The sequence below is a fragment of the Talpa occidentalis genome, unplaced genomic scaffold, assembly GCF_014898055.3.
Source record: "Talpa occidentalis isolate TD23 unplaced genomic scaffold, MPIMG_talOcc4v2.1 talOcc4.3, whole genome shotgun sequence".
Lineage (NCBI taxonomy): Eukaryota > Metazoa > Chordata > Mammalia > Eulipotyphla > Talpidae > Talpa > Talpa occidentalis.
In genome coordinates this window covers 99,978,312-100,000,493 of record NW_023603184.1, presented here as the reverse complement: position 1 = coordinate 100,000,493, position 22,182 = coordinate 99,978,312, and the positions used below count along the sequence as shown (strand labels likewise).

Here is a 22,182-nt window from a genome sequence, read left to right as displayed (position 1 = left end):
CTTCTATGTCAGGGATTTCCCCTTTATATTGACTATCTTCTATTGAGATTTCTACACAGACCACTGGGAACCTTGGCCCTCCATTAACAGCACTAATATTAACAAGCACTTAGGACAAGAGAAGTTATTCATTGAAAAATATGGATCCTGCTCTAATACTTGCACTTCTCATCAGCGAGGAAGATTTCATGGGAACCACCACCTTCCAGTGTTATCTGCAATAACCTTCAAGGAAAGCAGTTGGGGGAAGGTGAACTTACAAAGAGGCATCATTCAAAGATTCACCTTCTTAGGATATTCAATACATGCATTTTCATAACTATTCATTGTGATTTGTATCCTCTGGCAATAAAATGCCAAGTCTTTGTTTAATTTTAATCTTTTTTGGCCTGAATTCCATCTTCATGTAAAACTAGAAGCCCTGTGTTCTTTATTATTTATATGTGCCTGTATTTCCTTACTCAGACCTACCCTTATTTTCAATATTTATCATTACTTATGTTAAGGCATTCCTTTAAAGCTTTGGAACCCAAATCTGAATTTTTCATTAGATGAGTCAAACCCTTTTAGAGGTACTGATATAATCAATAAGAATATTTATAGTTTCCCTCACTTTAATTACATTATGCTCTCTGTATTGATGATTTTAAAACAATTTTTATTTTTAACAAACCAAGTACAGTTTGTCTTATTTCCCTTTCTCTTGTGAGTAATTTTTATTATAGTGGCTATCCACACAATCATAATACTTCCATCTGTTTTCAATCAATAATAAGTCCATATGAGTAATACCGGAAACTAGTATAAATTTCCTTTCCTCCCTGAGCCAGTATTAGTCAATAATCTTACCTCTCTTCGATTTTATTTTTCATTGTTAAATATGTTCATATTTCTACTACTCAATTTGGCTGCTTAAAAAGATATGCTTTTGCTCCCAGCTACTGATTAAATAATCTGAAATTATTGTACCTTCCACCCTCTCGATCATTGTTAGTTGTGTAGTTTTTACACTGTCATAGTAGATAAAGTTTACATTCTGTTCTAGGGTCCAAATCCTCATATTTATTTATTTTGGTTCAATTGTTTGAAATTATTCAAAACTCACCAACATTCCCTGACAAACCTTAGTCTGATAATCCTTAATCTGTTGAAATTAATGTTTTGAACGTTTATTCAAGAGAGACATGGGAACAACTCCTTCCAACCCCAATTTTCTGCACGTTAAAATATGTTCGTTTTTAGACATGTGAGGCAATCTGGTTAAATATAAACAAAATGTAAAAACAATTTGGCTAAATATAAGACTCTTAGTTCACATTTTCCTGAACATACTGTTCTGCTAATTGTTGCTATAAAGAAGACTAAATTCATGCTGACTTTTTTCCCTAGAAAGTCTTGGAACTAACAACCTTTTTGGGTCAATTTTTACTACATTTTTATTAGCATATTAAAGTGAGTCTCCATTTATTTTAGGAAAAGTTTCTTGAATAAGATCTTTGAACTTTTTTTTTCTACTTTACTCTTCCTTAAGGGTTTTCATTTATACAGATATTTGATCAGTTTGGTCTATATACCTAATTATTTGAGCTTTTTGTTTCATTTAATTCAGTTTTACTATTTCTGTCTCTCATGCTCCTTGCTGAGTTTTCAGCAATCTAGTGTTTCATATGTTCTTTCCAATTTTTTCTTTATTTCTGTGATGGTTTCAGTACGTTCTACCTTCCAGCTCACACTGCATCTCTTTCTGCTGACCAAATATTATTTTCTGTAGTTCTTATATTTCGCTTCTATGGTCCTCTCTCAAAGAATTACTGCTTCACTACCTTTTAAATTTATGGTAAAATTTTGCATCACAATTTTTGTTAGACCTGCGGCCCCAAATTTTTGGTAACAATTGTTAATAAATGGGCTATACTTTCATTTATTTGTCCTTGATGTTGTGTGGGTCCTTCTTTATTACTCATGGTCGAGTGAGTTGGATTTTCCTGATCAGTTCCTCATAGTATGGGGAGCAGAAAAGGTGCTCTTGCAGTTCTGCTGCCACAGGGTGGACTGCTTCCTGACAATGTGCCCTCCATGTGTGCTCTCTATAGCTTCTCCCCTTTCTGAATGAAAATGAGGCCGGGGACATCTGAGGGCTCAGCAGGTCCTCTACCCAGAGTGGTTAACAGTGGAGAGAGCTTCACTCCCTCATCCCCAGGAGCTGTCTTTTTGTTCATTTTCCTGAAATCCACGCCCACTGAGTTCTTCATCCACACTTCACATTGTTTACTTCCTCCTACATGGCTTCTGTCCAATCCCAACTGCTTTTTTTTCTTAGCCTTTATATATTTTTTGAAAACTAGGAGATAAGTATTTCCTACTTTACCGAAAATAGAGTTTGTGAGATTTTCCTTCTTTTTTTCCCCCCAGGTATATTTTTATTTTTTTGATTGTTCAATGTTTTCTTTTTAAAGATTTCCAAGGAAATAAATGAATAATGCTGACCCACATAGACATTTTTTCCAGAAATAACTAATAATTAATTTTAATAATCATAATCAATGCCCAAGGGAAAAGGAAAATAAAAAGGAAAGAAAGGGGACAGGTATAACAAGAGAATGAGGGAGAAAAAATTATAAGAAACCAGTTTATAATTTTTGAAAAACAATGTGATATACCAAAAGTGGATTATGATGATTACTCTGGATTATAAAACCTGGTTTTACAGCTGACATATATAGTTTTCCCCTGCCAGGGAATTAATTTGATTAGAAAAGTGAGGTGACTGGGATTATAGATACCTGCCAATGATTGGTTATATATAGATATCTTTACATAACTCTGGATATAGTCAATTAAGGAGCTCAAAAATATTCACCAAAGGAAAATAATCATTCTATTCATTTGAAATGAGCCCAATAACCCACAATCTTGGACCCCATCCTGTCTACTGAATCAGAATCTCTTGAAATTGGATGAAGCAATGTGCATTTCACTCCTCAAGTGTGAACTAAAGAGTGGAAACCACTGGCACAAATAGATGCTCCCTCATTGACTAATGACTTATAGCCCAAGGCAACTGCTGGGAAGCAGCACAGGGATGTTCCAATATACCACTCAGGCCAGTGACTCAAAAGCAACACTTTTAATTGTTTTGCAGAAGGGATCAGTGCTCTGCAATGCTTATAAAACATTACATTTTACTGAAGAGAGAGACCAGCAAACAGATGTTACCTCCAAAGGGAAGTCTGCTGGAGGATTTAAAGGGGTTCAATTTATCAGTTAATTTCATAGACAAGAATGACATAGTCAGGGTATGAGACCAGTGTAATCCTAGAGTCCCAGATTCTGAAAGGCCCACACTAGGGGTTAAATTCCTGTGGTTGCTATCTTGAAATTCTTAATAATCTTATATGGAATTAGGGGTTCCTCTCTTAAGTTCAAGTGACAATGGAGAATGTTTCCGGGACTGGGAGTCTAGGCTCCCATAGTCCCACTACCTCCTCCAGACGAGTTCTAGGTAACTTACTTCTTTGTCCCCTGGCTTACCAGGCCCTGTCACCCTGTGTACTCCTGCCAGTGACTACTTCTGCTTTGGATGCAAGCATGGAAAGGGCTGAGATTGGTGTGCTCACTCCAAAGTGTCTCAGGGTTGAACATGGCGGCTGCCAACTGTAACCTAGACTGGCAGCACTCTTGTTAGCAAAGCAACTTGGTGGTGTCAAGTCTCCTGCTCAGTCCAACAGGGAAAGGGCACCTCGTGTGTTCTGGTGCAGAGAATGCAATACACAGGCATTATGCCCGCGGAAAGGGTAGAGGACTGCCTCAACTTCTTCGCCCCTGATCTGGGCATATCAGCATGGGATCTGGCAAGAGAGGCAGAGCACAACAGCTAGCGAGTCACGTGCATAGTCAGTCACAGGGTGGAGTTGCAGGTACCTGTTACAGTCTGTATTTACTGCGAGAATATCCCCAGCCACAGGGAAGAACAAAAACACCTTGACAGGTCAAGAAAGACTGTGGAAGTGAGCTTTCTATTTTTATGCCTTTAAGGGGCACTTTTTTCATGCTTTTTGAACAAGAGATTCCACATTTTCATTCTTCACTAGCCTGCACAAATTATGTAGCTAGTCCTGTACACAGTAGATTTTAAGAGTTTCGAGGGTGCACCCCAGCACACTTGAAAGATGATAACCATGCCCTTCTCCAAAGGTGACTTGGAACCATGGTCAAGGCTTAGAGGTGAGATGATCACTCAAACATGTAGACAGGATCCAACTCCTCCTCCCCCTCCTACTTCAAGTCCAGTGAAGCAAAATACTACTTTCATGTCACAAACAACATGGGAGAACTACAAAGAACTGAAGGAAAAAGAGTTCCAACTTTTGCTGCATTTATAATTAAAACATGAACCTTCTGCTCTAATCATATAAAAACTTGCAAAGGAATCACCTTGGAAACTAGTAGAATATGCTCTTTAAAATTAGCTGGAAGCAAATATTCCCATGAGTGCCCACCTGGTTGCAAAATTCTGTTTATTAGCTTTACAAAGGAAAGTTCTTTAGCAACTAAAAGGCAATAAACATAAGGCAAGGAAAATAAAATGTCCATAGCAGAATTTCTAAAGGGAGGCATAACAGTTGGCCAGGAAAGTCATTTTATTATCCATCTAGAATATTGTATGTTGAGTGCATTTAGAATAGGTCATAAGGTAAATAGAAATATGTTATAATCACATGAAAAACTGAACCAGATAATACCTTATACATCTTTTGTTTAAACAGAGGAAAAGGTGTTTTGCTGCAGTAAATTCACATGTTAAGTAAAAGTCTAAGTTTCTTTCCTTAATATTTTCTTCCTTTAAATGCCACAGGATATGTGTCCCTTCAGGCTGGAATTTGGAAATCTACAATCATCCCACCAAACTGCAAAAACTTTTCCTAAAATTCCACTCATTCTTTTTTTCCTAGCAGAGCTATAAAAAACACCTGATACTTTCTAACACTTCTCCAGGAAAAAAATGCTATTTTTAAAAGGATAGAGGGGGAAACCCTAGAGAAACGACCATAAAACAAATAAAAATGTTTGAATATTTGAGTTAACAATTTTAAAACAAGAGACGAAAAATACAAATAGCTAGCAACACCATTACCAAAAATGGACTCAAATTTACTTAACACTGTCAAGTCACATCTTAGATGCCTGAGTAATCTCCCAGAAAAATAAAAGAGGGAAAATGAACCGTTTAACATAAAAACACACATTACTTCTCATAGAGTGCCATTTTCCTCTCCTTCTTTGTCCACACAACAGTCAAAAAAGATCTATAAGAATAATAAGATATCTGGATGCTGTGTTTTGCTTTATTTTCTTAGAGCCTTAGAGTAAGGGTTTCTGACTCTTTTTCTTCTTCTCCCTGAGGGTGAAGGCTACAGGGGGCAGAAAATCTCACTTTTTCTTCTCTCTTCTCCTTCCCCTCCCCTGCTCTTCTCTTTCTACTTCTACTTTGGATTTTTACACTCTCCAGAGAGATTATCTCCTCTCCCATTTTCTCCATAATGAAGCTGTAACTTCGAAGTATCCAAACTATCTTCATTTTTTCATGTTGTAACTTCCCTCCTTCAATTATTCCCCTTTTCCATTCACATTTGCCTAGGTATCACAACTATGAGAACACATGGGCAATACTATAAGCAAACTGGCATGTTTTTGTTACAAAGAAATTATATCTCTTACATCTACCAAATCTCCTCTCCAATGTCCCGTCCAACCCTTACATGGACTGTCTCACATATTGTGAGTAAAAAGAGACACAGCATCAGAAGAATCACTAAGTAGCCTAGACTCTTTTTCACACACAAGTTTCTAAAATCCACTTCAAAGTAAACAAATGTGTCTCAAACATGCCCACATTTATTCAGCTTCCATTCATTTTGGTCCGATCATAACGCTTGTGAGCTTGGTTTCTAAGAGCACTCTTTGCAGCAAAAAGCACACTTTGTGGGCAAAAGCTGATTCTCAAACCCCAGAGAGAAGGGACTGGATGAATCAGACTGAGAATGATGTTCATGACAATTCATATTTCAGAGAAGGAAAATCATACCTTTGTAATGGCAGTGAAGACCTTTTCCAGAATGGCATTTGGCTGGGCAATCTGTGGTCCATTGGCCTGAATGCTGAGAGCTATGGCACATGGTTTGGCTACAAATCTAAAAAAAAATAAAATAAAAATTAGAAGTTACTCTTTCTATAGCTGTTTTTTTTTTAAGATTTATTTATTTATGCATACAAGAGCTGGGGTACAGGCCAGAGATAAGGGGGTGAGAGGATCACCAGAGACAGACGGGGAACAGAACAGGCAGACTAACTGAAATACACGGCTGAGGGGAGCAGCGGAAGTGGCAGGAGAGGTCTGCTGCGCCATGTTGGTTGCTCCCTGGCCAGCCAGGGATAGAACTCATGCTGTAGAGGCTGTGCACTGCTTCATACTGCAGTGCTTAACCCCTTGCGCCACCAGGGAAGCCCTCTATAGCCGTTTTAATGTCACAATTACACATACCAAATTTAACTTTCTTCCCCTCTCCTCTTTTACCCTAGTACTCCAGCAGTAAGAGAAAAAAAAATCATTTTAAAACGTCTGAAACTCCTGTTCATCAAGCCCTAATAAGCCTCATCAGATACAAAGACTATAGAATGAGAAATAAAAGATCGTAAGTGAGATGTAAAAATAAAATAAACCATGACTTTAAATGATATAATTTATAAATTTATGGACACCTGACTTGCCATAGTCATGTTATATTTTTACTGTGAAAAAGTGTTTTACCAAGCATCTGATTAGTAAAACATAAATGATCCCTAGTCATAAAATTGGCCACTTTGTCTCTATAATCAAAGTATGCTATATTTGTCCCCAATCTCTTATGGCTCCTTAAAATTCTCTTTGTGGTTATTTGCTTCTTTCTCATAAGGAGTAATGAAGGATGTCAAATGGTAAGTTGAAGAGTCTGAACTGTTTATCAGCATCAGCTGCACTATTTTTATCCTAAGCAAATGAGTATGCCAAGAAGAATGGAAAGACGCAGCTTCATTTCTGATCACGTTTGATGTGTGACTAAAGGATTAAAAGAGTCAAGCAGAGGGCATGGGGCCCCCAAAGTAGGGTGACGTCTCGGAAACATTTTTTAAAGTAAAAGCATTTGCAGCTTTATGAGTTGCTTTAGACTAACTGTTCAGAAATACGGTTCTGTAATGTTACTTTCCAGTAGTGACATTTAACATTTTCTACTAACACAAAGTAATTTAATATTATGTTAAAGTATTACCCAAGTGTATTTCATAGTGGCCAAAGGCCACAACTGGCAAGTGTACAAAACAGATAATGGGTAAACCTTAAATGAAGATTCTTAAGTAAGAGTTGATGACACTGAAGAATAGTAGACTAAGAATTTTTTTTAAGTGGAAGTAATGAAATTCACATACATGGTACCATATACACCACTTGATATTATTTCAAGTAATAGAGAAGGAATTTATTGAAATAGGAAAACAGAAGTGAACATGAAAACCTAAACCAGAACAGATGTATACAGGAATGTTCTAAAATACTTATAGATCACTGGGCTCTCAAGGACAAAGTTAAGAAGAAAAAAGAGCCATCCTTTCACAGGATATAAATCTAAAAACCAAAGTCTTTGCAGAACCTTTGCATTGCACATTTTTATTTTTGTTAATATAAGATCATCTAAGACATAATTACTCCATGCCCCTAACTTCTTAAAGAGAAGTGCAATTTTTCCTATCAACTCTGGGTCTTCAGTGTAAACAGTAATCATGGAGCTATGGTTGAAGCTAGTAGCAAAAGAAATAAAAGTTGACAGGAAATGGTCACAGAAGGGATTCCAGAATTGACAAAATTTCCTGTTTTGTGGTTATTTGCTTCTTCATCATAAGGTGTAATGTGGGGGTGTAAAAATATATGAGGTCTAGCAAATGTGAAAATATAAAAATAAAAAAAGGTAAGACAACAAAACTAATTTGATGTGAAGACCAGAATCAACTCTTGTAAGGATTTCCTTCTACTCCTCCTTACAGAATTCCTCTCAGTCCTCCCTCATATTCCATATTCCCATGCTGTTGGCAACTCTGTGTTCAAAATCCCTATTGGAATTTGTCATCATCATCCTTGTGGCATCTTCCTTGTCCAGTATATTCTTTCTACTAACATGTCAAGAGCCTGAATGCAGAGGACCATTTCTTCTGTGTACAGGCCACGGCAATGCCTGTGTGTACAAAGGAAAGGGCCAAGAAATTTGATGAAGTGACTATCTTCAGTAAATACATTTTCACTGCTGCTACCAATATTCAGAGAGCTGTTGAGAGTTAAAAGACCTTCTCCCGTGTCGTGCACAATGCCTGAACAGTGTTGAGAGTCAAGAAATCTACTCAACAGAATCTCTTCAAAATCAACTTCCTCACTGCTGCGATCATCCTCTAGTAATGTATAAAAGCATTGAAAAGGCCCTTTTAGTACCTGTGACACAATGCATTTTGTACCTCTCTCTTCTTTTTTAGCGCCATGACACTTTTTTTAAAAACTCTCCTCTAAATTTCAAAAACCAATGCAATAGCATTTGGAAGAAGGCACAGCTCTTAATCACCAGACTTATCAAATCGAAATTATCAAATGAATATGATGCTCTTTAAGGAGATTTTTTAAAATTACTGTCCAAAGGATAAGGTGAAAATATATCTCTTCTGCTATGTTGTACAGTCGTAAAGGCACTAGCGGCAGGCATTCATTCCTCTATGCCTCAATCTCTTCATATGCAAAAATTATAGTAATATTTACTATTTTATAACTTTTGGGTATAGAAACATGTGTATATGTGAAAACATAATTTCACATGCTCTCTTTGATCTGAGCAATGTACATGGTTTGATACCATAGCATTTACACCCCATGACTTTCTAGGAATCAGCAACCCACTCAGCTTCAGCTACACTATGCCAAGCCACATGCATTCAACAACTTCTAAAGTTACCAAGAAAATAAGAAAAGACCAGAAATCAAGGCAGACACTGAAACAGAAAAGGGTCATCAGGAATAGTGACCACTTGCCCAAATTTACCCTCACAGCTTGGCTGTACCAGCATTATTATTTGCACCATCTTTGCTGAAAAAAGTGGCCCTGTTTAAGATTTTGCTACATCAATAAAAAAGTGTCCCTTTTTGGCCAATAAATTGTAATGACCCTTGCCATTAAGCTCTAGGTCTAGAGTACTCCACAGAGTTCAACAATGCACTAGGGTCTGCGCTCTCACAACTGGCCTTCTCAAAGAGCCCAAATCTTTCCAACTCTCCTGCCCATCCCTACGGCCCCCTAGGGTGCTGTGCCCACACTTGGTATGATCATATTATGTTCCTCGTGTGTGTGTGTGTGTGTGTGTGTGTGTGTGTGTGTGTCTCCCCTCTGCAAGGGCAGAAGCAGCCTTACCCAAAGTCTGCATCTCCAAAGTCTAGCATACAAGCTGATTTGCTCCTTGCTCTGTAATAAGCCAGAATTATCATCACCCTGTATCTGCAGAGAGGTCCAGAGAGGTCAGTAGCCTCTGACTCCACAGGAAGGTCATATTCCTTTCCCAGGAAGAAACATGCCAGAAGAAGAAATATGCCAGAAGATAGCATTTCTTTCCTGGGAAGAATGTCATCATCAGCTCCCCATCCTGATTTACTGGCCAAGTTAGGCACCAAATTCTGAGAAGGAAGGGGTGGGGGAGGAAAGCAGTTATATGTATGATTCGTGAATTTAACAGGATTTAACTCAGTTTAAAGGCTGAAGCCCATTACAATTTAAATAACCAATGGTGGGTATGTACAATATATCAAGTCACTTAAATTCTTTCAAATAAGTCACTATATGTCATAGAATAATTTTTAAAAATATGCTTGGTATTCTGTGGGCACTCAATGAATATTTAACGGATGAATGAACAAATCAGTTGAAATACAATGCTAGGGGCCCTAACTATCTTAAAAAGGTATGAGCCGTGTAGAAGATAAGCTGCCTTGAACAGCTTGAACTGCCTTGAACACCCACAGGGTCCTCATTTGGGACTAACTGAAAGCAACTGACGACCCTAATACCAGAAGCCATCCCTGCACTTCCCATTGTCCCTGTGAGGTCAAAGCTGCCCCCACAGAGCCCTTGCACAGGCTCTGCCAAGCCTCCACCAGGTGTTCTTTTTGACTCACCCAGCACTTATTTCCAAGATTTAAAATGTTTCTTAAGATTGGCATAAAATATTAATTTAAAATCCTGAGAGAAGAAGGTACAACTTTTGTCTTCCTAACAGTATCCCTGATTATATGAAAATGTGGAGCTTTATTTGTGTTTATTCACCAAAGAATCTGTGAATCAACTGGCATTAAGTTTTTCAGAGAGAATATTAAATACTAAATAAAACTCATGACACAACTACTGTAAGTTTTATCACTTACTGTCATGGTCCATGAGAAAAAAGCTGGATTTATTGTTTTCAGTGCTGACTCTCACAAAAGTAAATTCACAAAAGCTGGCTTTCACAAGGGTTATCTTAAAATAGAGAGGCAAAGGGAGAAACAGATGGAGTGGGAGAGTACCTACAAATACAATAGCTGAAAGAAAGATGGATTTTCAAATTTGATGGCTACCCTGACCAGCAAATGCTCACCTAATTACTTTTTTTTTTATCAAAGGCAGCAACACCATCTTCTAAACATCAAATGTCTATGAAGTGCTTTTATGTATTATATCATTTGAAAGTAAATATAATAAGGGTACAAGCTTTGAAAAACTCATCTCAGTTAAAAAAGCAGAGAAAATACCTAAGATTCCTACTTTTCAAATCTAGTCCACAATGTGTACGTGCATCTTAGACAAGAACTGCTCCTCTCTGCACAGAACCCTGAGGTAATGCTCTAGCTGATGTGTGGCTAGAGACATACACAAGAGATATAGTGATTCTTGCACTCAAGCATGAAAAGGAGATCCGTTTAAAAATGAATATTCAGAGTATATTGTTTTAACTACTTAACCACTGTGTCATCACCTTCAGAGGGGAGCATGGCCAGAGAAATTTAGTTCTTTCTAACTACAGCGTTTCACACATTCTTCAAAAATAATTGAAAGGCTCTGGTGGTGGATACCCAAACCAACACAGGTTAAACCATACACACAGACATAGACAGACAGGCAGACAGACACACAAAGTGAGGAAATCTGAATAAATTCAATGGATTATATCAATGTCAATATCCCCACTATGCTAGTACACTACAGTTTTGCTATGTGTTACCTTAAGAGGAAACTATGTAAAGGTTGCATCAGCTCCCAATGTATTATTTCCTACAACTGCATGTGAACCTTAATAAAGATTTTAATTAAAAAAAAAAAAACAACAACTGAAAGGGGCGTTCTGGTTTCTATGTAGAGGAAAGAGCTCTGAATAAAATGACTTTTCATCTTTAAAAACACTGCACACCATACCTATTCCACAAAACTACCTCAGGGCTTTGAGGCTGAATAAAGCAAGTAGACTTTGGAGACGAGTCAAAAGTTGGAGCAGGAAACCAGCGGAGAGTAAGCTGCATGTCTGTTTGCTTATTTATATATTTATTTTGCAGCTCTTCTCTGAGAACAGACAATCACGGCAGCAGATAAATTTTGATAGGAAAACACATTCTCTTTCTAGCTATGAAAAGCAGGGAAGGAGCCTGGGGAAATCACGGAGTAATCAAACATGACAGGGAGAGTCAGAGATGCCAAAGCATAGCATCATTGTGTAAATTAGGTATGATTCTAGCTGAATTCCCAACCAGGTATTTACGAGGTAAGCTAAAAGCAGGTAGGAGTTAAGATTTACTGAACCAAAATGAGACTCAGGCTACTGCCCACTGCAGGCATGAAAAGCTACTATCTGAATCTAAGTAAATCGCGAACTAACACAAAACATCAACCCTTTTTCAGAACAATGTAAAAAATATCCAGACTCTCTACAACTTTCATAGTATCCAGGATAAAAGCTAATAAACTGATGGAGTGAAAAAAGAAATTAGAGGAAAAGACAAGCCAAGACATTCAGTAAAGTTGAAAACAGGTAAACAAAAATAGCAAAATATTTAAACCACATGCCAGAGAAAAAGAAAAAGAAATAAACAGACTTTGAGGACTTATAGAACAATTTTTAAAAGGCTAACATATGAGTAATTGGAGATTCACAAGAAAGAGAGACAGACTGGAGAATAAGTATTCAAGGAAATGATAGCCTACAACTTCCCTAGTCTGTAAAGGGCATAAACATTAAGATTTAAGAAGCTCAAGAATCTTACAAAGACTTAAGTTTGAAAAGAGGAAAACACTGAGAAATTATAGTCAAACTGATGAAAACGAATGAGAGAAAATACTGAAGGTCACAGAACAAAAATGACACATTATGCAGGGAACAATAACTTGAAGGACAATGGACATCTCACCAGACTTCACGGAGGTTCAATGACAGTCAAACACCACTTTTAAGGTGCTGGAACAAAAACAAAAACCTGTCATCCCCAAATTCTATTTCCAGTAAAATTATCCTTCAAAGAAAGAAAACTAAAGGAATTTGCCTACCACCAGACTCGCTACTACAAGAATACTACAGAAAGTTCTTTAGGTTGAAAGGAAGTAAAACCTGAAGGAAACTTCAGGAATGAATGGAGAACATAGGAAATGGTGAACATGCTGACAAATACAAAAGTACTTGAAAGATCTTTGAAATTAATCAAAGTCAATTAATAATAGATGAAATCTTTAAATAACATATGTCCTACTCTAGACTGCTCAAAGGAAACCTAAGTGTGGAAAAGTGAACATTCAAGACAAAAGGAATGGGGAGAGGTAACTAATTCCATTCACTGGTTGACTACCAGTACTTCCACAGAACTCCATCAGGACCCATACAAGGCAAATTGTAAGATCTTGTTAAAGAAAACAGAGGGAGACAAAAGAAATAGAAAGCTATCACCTGCTCCTGGGTTGGAAGAATCAACATTGCAAATGTATATCCAACCCAAATCAATTTACAGATTCAGTGCAATCCCAATAAAAATTTCAATGACATTCTTCAAAGAAATGGAACAAAGATTACTAAAATTCATATATAATCAAAAGATCCTGAATAGTCAAAGAGTTCCTGACAAAAAGGGGGTTGGGAGGGAAATGAGGTACTAAACTTCCAGACTTCAAACTATACTATAAAGTCATAATATTTTCTTAATGTAGTACTTTTTTCTTCTATCATTGTTAATTTTTGGACAATATATGAGTTCTCCCCTAAGATGTGGTCATCATAGCTCTCCCACTACCAAAACACCCATATTCCATCAACATATCCCCTGTGGATTATGCTCAGTGAAGTAAGTCAGAAGGAAAAAAAAATCACATAGTTTCACTTATAGGAGTAATATAGGAAAATCAAATAAGGGATCAGGAAAAAAAAAAGACAAAACTAGCAGGCAACTATAAATTGGAGACATTCAGCTGGGGAGGGGAAGTGGGAGGAATTAAAACAGGGGGAAAAGAGCACAAGAGAATGCGGTGATGGTTCACAGGTGACTTGGTGGTGGCAATTTTAGGGGACTACACCTGAGATGAGAAATCAAGCATTGTACAAAAAGGAACAATGATGTAATATATATATATATATTTTTTTTTTTTAAATATCCCCTTGTGTTCTTCTCCCTACTGTTTTCCCCTATCTCTACCCCCTTCCCCTTCCTCTCCCTTCTTGGTTGCCTCATAACTATAAATGCATAGTTCTATAAACAGCGTGGTACCGGCACAAAAACAGACACATGGGCCAATGGAATTGAATTGAGAACCCAGAAATAAAACCACACATATACAGACAGCTTATTTACAACAAAGGAGCAAAAAATACATTCAAACAAGAAAAGTCTCCTCAATAAATGGTATTGGCAAAACTGAAATGCCATATGCAAAAGAATCAAACTACACTGCTATTTCACACCATACATATATGAAAATCATCTCAAAATGGATCAAAGACATGGATGCAAGATCTGTAACCATAAAATACACAGAAGAAAACATAGGCAAAACACTCCAAGACATAAAACAGAGATATCTTTACAGATTCATCCCCAGCAGCAAGGAAAACAAAAGAATATAGACAACTGGGACTATATCAAACTAGAAACCTTCTGCACAGTGAGTCTGTAACTAAGATGAAGAGATGCCCTACTTAATGGAAGAAAATATTTGAATACCAAACATCTAATAAGGGGCTGGTATCAAAGATCTTCAAAGAGCTTATACAAGTTAATGAAAACAAAACAAACAACTCAACCAAAAAATGGCAGAGTTGCTAAATAGGCACTTTTCCAGAGAGACATACAGATGGCCCATAGGCACATGAAAAAGTGTTCATCTTCACTTACAATGAGAAATGCAAATCAAAGCCACAATGAGATATCGGCTCACACCAGTGAAAATGGCCCATATCAAAAAGACCAGAAACAAGTGCTGGCAATGGGTGTGAGAAAAATGAACCTTCTAGCACTGTTGGTGGGACTGTAGATTGGCTTAACCCTTATGGAAAGCAAGTATGGAGGTGTCTCAAAAGACTGAAAATGTATCAACCATATGACCCAGCAATTCCAATTTTAGGTATCTACATAAAAATACAAAAAACACTAATTTAAAAGAAAACCTACACTCTATGTTTATAGCAGCACTATTTTGTTTTAAAGATTTTATTTATTCATGCATACAAGAGCTGGGGTGCAGGCCAGAGACGCAGGGGTGGGGGATGGGTTGTACGAGAGGATTCACCAGAGACAGAGCGGGGAACAGAACAGACCAAGTGACTGAAATACACTGCAGAGGGGAGCAGCGGGGGAGCCAGGAGAGGTCTGCTGTGCTCTGTGGGTCACCTCCCTGGCTGGCTGGGGATGGAACCCATGTATAGCAGCACTATTTACAACAGCCAAGATATGGAAAAAAAAACTAAATGCCCCCAAAGAGATGAGTGAATTAAGAAGATGTGGTATATACACACAATGGCATACTACTCAGCAATCAAAACAGATAAACTTATGCCATTTGCAGCAACATAGACATACTTGGAAGGGCTTACACCTGGAAGTGAAATATGCCAGAAGAGCAACAATAAATCCCAGATAGTGTCACTTATATGTGGAATATAGATAAACCAAAAAAAAGGACCAGATAAACTTTAAAATCAACCCTTGAAAACCACAGATCTTCAGGGGGGAGATGAGGGGAAAAGGGTGAAACCAAGAGGTTGGGGGGAAGCACACAAAGGACTGTAATGGAGGACCAGGCGTGCTTTGGTGGTGGGAGGGCAACTGTAACTACACCCAGGGCGGGGGGGAGGAGAGGGGAGCAAGGGGGAACCCTGTACTGTCAAAACTAGTGAGGTTGTAAAATAATGGTACTTCAACAACAATAACAATTTTTCAAAAAGGATTTCTATAAAGTTGTTGAAATGAGGTAATTTGTTTTGCCTTCAAGACATAATCGTAAACGTACAATGCAAGATACAGAACAACTATAATATCCTGTTTGTATTTTTGAAAAACATTTTTATCAGGAAGAAGTGAGAAATTCTTAATGGTGATAGTCTTGTAGGGTAAAGATTAGTTTGTATTTTATACCTTTCTGTATTATTCAAATTTGTATGCTTTATATATTTTTTTACTGATTCTGATTATTATAATACTAGAGCAATATATCTGGTATCGCTCCAGATTTATATGGCTTATTTTTAAAAATCTATTTTTTATTGAACTACCTTCATATTATAGCATTATGTAAGTTTCAGGTGGACATTACTGAGAAGTTACATGTGTATATACTACATGAAGTTCACTGTTTAAGTTCAAATCTTTCTTTCACCTTAGCAAGAAGCAATCTGTTCTTGAACTGAAACGAACCCATGTTCACATACAGTACCAAGTGTACGCTTTTCTACACTTATTCTTTGATATATTTATTTTGTTTGTTTTGTTTTTACTGAATTCACATTGGTTTACAACACTACATGATTTAGGACATGCATCCATTGTACTCATTTTAAAGGTAAATAACGTTTACATGCTTTAAGTGGATATATATTTTTTATTTTAACGAGTGTTTTTTTTTATGCATACAGAACTGGGGTGTAGGCCAGACATGTGGGAGGTGAGAGGAGTCACTAGGGACAGAGTGAGGAGCAGAACAGGCAAATTTACTGAAACACACTGCTAAGGGGAGCAGCAAGAGAGACAGGAGAGGCCTGCTGTGCCATATGGGTTAGCTCCCAGTCCAGGATTGGAACTCAGTTCATAGTGATGATACCGCTGATATTTAGCCCCTAGACCACCAGGGAGGCCCTGTTTCTATTTTTTAAATTCAGGTATAATTACCATATAATAGTATTATGTTAGTTTTCGGTATCTTTCTACAATGTGATATAATCACCCCATATAAATACACTGCCCCCAAAATAATTTTTTTCTTGTGATGTGAGCTTTTAATCTTTTTTCTTAGAAACATTCAAGAGAACGTTAAAATGTAAAAGGCAATTCCATGTTTAGCTCTCTCTAAGACTACCTTTGGAGAGAGTGGTTTAACAAGATTCTATGAGGCAATCAGAGCAAATTTAAATAAGTGACTTCTGCACTGGAAATTCCTAGTCTTTAGTTTAGCTAGGTAACTCTGACTTGACTGAAAATACATGAGAAGCTTCTGTCCTCTGTTCTAATACATTTGAGTGCTTCCTACTTTTAGTGCCCAATATAAGCCTTAAGTTTATAACAATAAACAAATAAATGAGTTCTATTTCCTTTTGTTTTTTCCTTTATTTGAACAGGAGTATCTTTAGGGTAGCAACAGTTTTGTTGTTTATTGAATGCTCATTCCCTAATAGTGCCCAGTCCTCAAGAAGAAAAAATATAATACATGAAGTATTTATTGGATGCATAAATCAATAAATGTATTAACCCCCAAAATGTAGAAAACACAAGTTTAGGACAATATAAGTCATGCTTTTACATTATTAGCAGCCTATTTTAAAGTTATATATTCTGACTTAGTTGACCTAGTTGCTTTAATTTGTCCAAGAAGTTGGCACCTGCACGCATCTTTCGATAGATAAACCAAAGTAAGGAGGTGGTGTTCACAGATAAGCTTACAGTGATTCATGGGACCTAAATTTCTCAAAGAGAAAGCCATACAGAGTTCTTTGACTGTGTAGGAAGCACTGGTATCTGCAAAACATAATGGGTGGAGACACGGGGATGCAGAGATTAAGTGAGATAATCCACACAAAGCATTCAATTCAGTACATGGCTCATAACATCTTTGTACTAGTCAGGTAAAGACCTCTCTGCGCATTTCCAGCCCCATGGGCCTACAGTTTGATAAGCTGAATGGGGTCTGGGCATCTGTCATTCATCTCTCTCAAATGACAACCTTGCACAACCGCAGAACTATTTTTGGAGGCCAGTTATTGACACTAAGAGTGCCAGGACAGAGTGGGCACACTGCCTCCCAACTTATCAATAACAAAGTGCCCTTTCTGTGCCTTGGTTATTTATTTATAAAACGAGACAATTAATATTCAGTTGTTATTCAGGCTTAATGAGTGATGCATGTAAAACACACAGCAGTGTACAGCAAATGCATACACACACACACATGCACACATACATTCCATAAAATGTTAGCTATTATTTTCAACAGTACCCCCTTAGCCTACTTCTTAGTAACAGAAAAGGCAAAATCCTAAGCGCCAACCCCTAGACAACATGGAGGCCTGGGATTTAGGATGGTCAGGCTTTAAAGGAAAGCTCATCCTCTACACGAAGTTCTAACCAGTGGATATTTACTGACATGGAACAACACACTGAAGCAAGAGATAAAGCCATGATTATGTGATGATGGCTTGGAACGTATGCATATTAAAAGTGAAAGATACACTATTGCCAGGTAATAAGACTGTAGCTTACTTTAACATTCTTTCTTGGGCTTTTCTATATTTTCAACATCTTAAAATGAGAGTGCCAACTTTTAAAACCAAAAATAAAAATCAGTATCTTTAAAAATAGAAACAAGCAGAATGGTCTCTGTGCCATGTAAGATTCAAAACCTCAGGAACAAAAAAATCTAACATGGAAAGCCCTGAGACAGGTGTGATTCAGCTAATTCCAAGAAGCGCTTCGAGCAAAATACTCCATCCTGATTGGGAGAAGAGAGAGAACAGTAGGCGGGAAAAAAATAAAATGACAATACCTCCTTGTCAAGTAGAGAAAAGGTTGAAATTCAAGTCAATGGGAACACGGAAAGACAGGAAACTGCATAAAATTACTTAAAGAAAAATGTTACCAATATTAAATAGGGCAAGAGATTTTTGAGATGCCACCAGTAAAAAAATTGCTTCTACCTGCCTGGAGACACCACTGAACTTCTTTATTGCTTCATCTAAATAATGCAAATCACAATTACACTCTGTCTCACGTTGGAAAATATTTCTATATCATTGGCATCTTGAGACCAGTTGGAAAGGGGTAGAGATGGGGAAGATGGTATGCGGCATGGTGTGCAGGCACAAAGCTATTTTCTTCTCAGGAAAAAAAAATGATTTTTTTTAGGAAGCATCATATAGTAAGTACAAAAAAAAACCTCCTTTAGAGAAACCCATATTCCAAGTGAATCTACTATGAGTTTGGAGTTCAGAACCCTACTTGCCACATTTACAAAAGAGACAATGAAATCTAGCATGTGTGAGCACTCAAGGAATGAATATAAACCTCACACCACAGTGTTCAATGTTTGGAAAGCACTCAAAAGTACTGATTAATCTTAAATTTTCATTACATTAGGGGGACCCTGTGCTAGTTAGTAATCAATAGTGGGAAACTTGTTTGGGGAAGAAAATTGGGACAGTGAAAATTCATGAGGGAGTCAGAAAAACTAAGAGTTTACTATGTCATTTGGTCCAGCCTCCTTCCTCTAAGCCAGAATTTTCCTTAAAGAGATCATTCAGAAGCTTCCTTTGGGCATGAAACTTCCCTGTACATGTCTTTGCAATTCCTGCAAATTATTTCAAAATAAATAGTAAAAAAAAAGTTCTATTTTAGTTTTTCCATCACACTTGACTCAAAATATTCTTCCTACATCATTCTTTCTTACTGATGTGGAAACCTATTTCCTCTTTTCCTAGCCCTCTAGAGAGATGATATAGTCAATAAACTCAAATATTTGAGAACACTGATTAAGTCATTCTGCATTCCTTTCTCATCATGAAAAAACATCATGGATCCTATAAACCTATCCTCATTCTTTTTTTTGTTTTGTTTTCTAACTTTAATTTTTTTATGAAGAACTCTTTTTTTGTATCTAATTTTTCTTTTATAAGGGAGTGGAAGAGACCATTAGACAGTGGCTGCTTTTATTGATAATCTTTGGCAGGTTATTTTTGTTGTTTATTAAAAAAACATAAAAATCTTTTTAAAAATTACAGCTAATGCAAAAAACATAAAACAATGAAAAAAGGCGTGTCAGTTCAGTCCACTCCAAACTCATCGAAGGGGCAGATTAAAGACTAGAAGATCATCAACTGAGCACTGCAATGCTTGGAACACCCAATTGTCTGGGGAAATGTGAAAACTGCCTCTCCTGGCTTACACATTTCCAGGATCCAAAAATGAAATGAACAAAAATCCCATACTTCATTTTGTCATGAGTTCATTATAACTACTGGAGAAATAGAATCCAGCTATTACAAATGAAATTCATAAAATTCAAAGAAATTGTATCTTTGTCTTAACAATGCAGTTTTTGTCCCTGTATTTTGCATAAAAGATATAAAAGGCATTAAAGATGTTACAGGAAGAAAAATTGCACAGTATATATTTATAGATGAAAATACCCTTGTAGTCAGAGAAGTTTTTAAGACATTATCACAATGAGTAAGCTGATACTGCCACAGAAATACGATGTTTATGAAATTACCATAATTGTTGATGAGTCTGGTGAGAACATTACACATGACTGCAAGTAAGACTTTGTCTTTAATCTGTTCTTTGTACACTGACAATGAAACTATACTATGTGGACCCCTCATTGAAGGAAATAACTACACCCTCACAAATTTGCCATTCTATCAGAGATGTCTCTTTAGCTTACTGACTGCAATTTCAGCAACTTCATCTCTAACTGCTGCTCCTAGCATGATCTGTCAGCTTTTGACACATTGCACAAATCAAGGGTTCTGCCAGAATGCCTCAGAATTTCTTTTTTTTTTTTTTTTTTTTTTTTTAAGATTTATTTATACAAGCACTGGGTACAGTCAGAAGTGCGGGAGGGTGAGAGAATTCACCAGAGCCAGAGGGGAGAGAAGAACAGGCAGACTGACGAAGTACACTGCGGAGGGGAGCAGCGGGTGGCAGGAGAGGTCTGAGTGCCATGTGGGACCCTCGCCAGTGGTCGAACCGGCCCTGCAGAGGCTGCGGGCAGCTTCGCAGCCCAGCGCTCAACCGCTGCGCCACCGGGGAGGCCTACCTCAGAATTTCTTTTAACTGTACCCCTCAGCAGGCTTACAGAACCTTCCTTATCGTTACCCTCAAGCTTGCTATATGATGATGCCCAGGCTTCCTTTATCACTCATCTTCCTCAGATGACCAGTTGAGGAAAGCAGAGCTGCACGCTGCAGGCTTTCAAGGCCCAGGGAAAGATGGTCTTACAGCACCGTATTACTGGTAAAGCTGTCTGAAAATTGGCCCTAGTACTAACCAGTAGGTCTGGGAGAGTCCAAGTCTTCCTGCAATGCATCAATCCTTTCATTTTTTTTGTCAAGTACTTTACCATTCTCTGAGTATTCTCACATTTATCTCAGTCAATCTTCAGAATGTTCCCAAGGGATAAACAAACACATTTTATTATCACTGTTTCACCAAAGAGAAAAAGACACCAATGTTTCTGTGACTTGTACTAAGAACTACTGACCTGTCACTCTATTCCAAAAACTGTGCTCTTTCTGATTTATGAATCCTACAAACATTTCCTCACTCATCTTTCACTTTTCTAATATTCAGTGGTTTTAGTTGGTTACAGATGCTCATGGGTCTGTGAATATTTTTTTGAATTAGATCTGAGTTCCACAAGATTGCTGTTTGGTGCCACCAAACCATAAACTTTGGACATCAATGACAGCTGCCTGGTTTACTCCCAGTATGCTACTGCACTCTGGGTTAAGTGCAGAGGTAAATGAGGATAGTGGTTTTTAACTTAGTGGTGGAATACAAATAACATAAAGACTTTATAGGAATTTTAAATGAGCAAATTGTGAAGGAGCATCTCATAAAATCTTCATTTAAGATCATGGTCTGATAATATGCTAAAGCTCTCCCCCAAAAGAAATGGATGGAGCGCAGAGCTGTTTGGTCATTCATTGGAGGCACATCTGTCCTTTGCTTGGTGACTTCAACTCTTCACTGGGTAGCAAACTTCAACCTTAGTTAAAGAAAAATGCCCAAAACTCCCTGACTGTGCTGGCTATGCATAAATCAATGGGTTGGAGAGTGCTCTGGCCACTACAGGCGCCAGGAAAAGTGCCCCTAACCTGAGGGTGGGATAAAAACACTTCATCACTAAAGACCTGGGACTGTTGTGTTTTGAAAAATTTTGTCCTTAGAAGAAATTGACCAAGCTTAAGATCCAGAAGCTCCCTTTCCAGAGACTGATGAGAGAGGACACCCAGGATTGCAAGACAGACGTGAGGTTTCCAAGTGCTGCGTGGGTGCACTCCAGGAGACCAGCAAAGCTATCAGTGGGTGTATTTGAAGATGCTCATCATTGTGGCATCCACGCTAAGCAAGTAACCCACATGCCACAAGATATCAGCTGGCTCACAGGCATCAGGGAAAGAGAATTTTTTTTAAAGATTTATTTGTTTATTTATACAAGAACCAGGGTACAGGCCAGATGCGCGGGAGGGTGAGAGGATTCACCAGAGACAGAGTGGGGAACAGAACAGGCAGACTGACGAAATACACTGCTGAGGGGAGCAGCGGGAGAGACAGGCGAGGTCTGCTGCACCATGTGGGACCCTCACTGGCCGACCAGGATTAAACCAGCGCTGCAGAGGCTGCGGACA

The 22,182-nt window shown here is 37.8% G+C and overlaps 1 protein-coding gene across 1 annotated transcript in view; it reads right to left on the bottom strand.

The window, feature by feature from the left end:
* CERS6 (ceramide synthase 6) overlaps positions 1-22,182 on the bottom strand; it is a 258,158-nt gene that overhangs the window by 181,104 nt on the left and 54,872 nt on the right. The window contains exon 2 of the mRNA XM_037523469.2: positions 6,086-6,191. Coding sequence (XP_037379366.1) covers positions 6,086-6,191 — 106 coding nt within the window. The remainder of the gene's footprint in view (positions 1-6,085; positions 6,192-22,182) is intronic.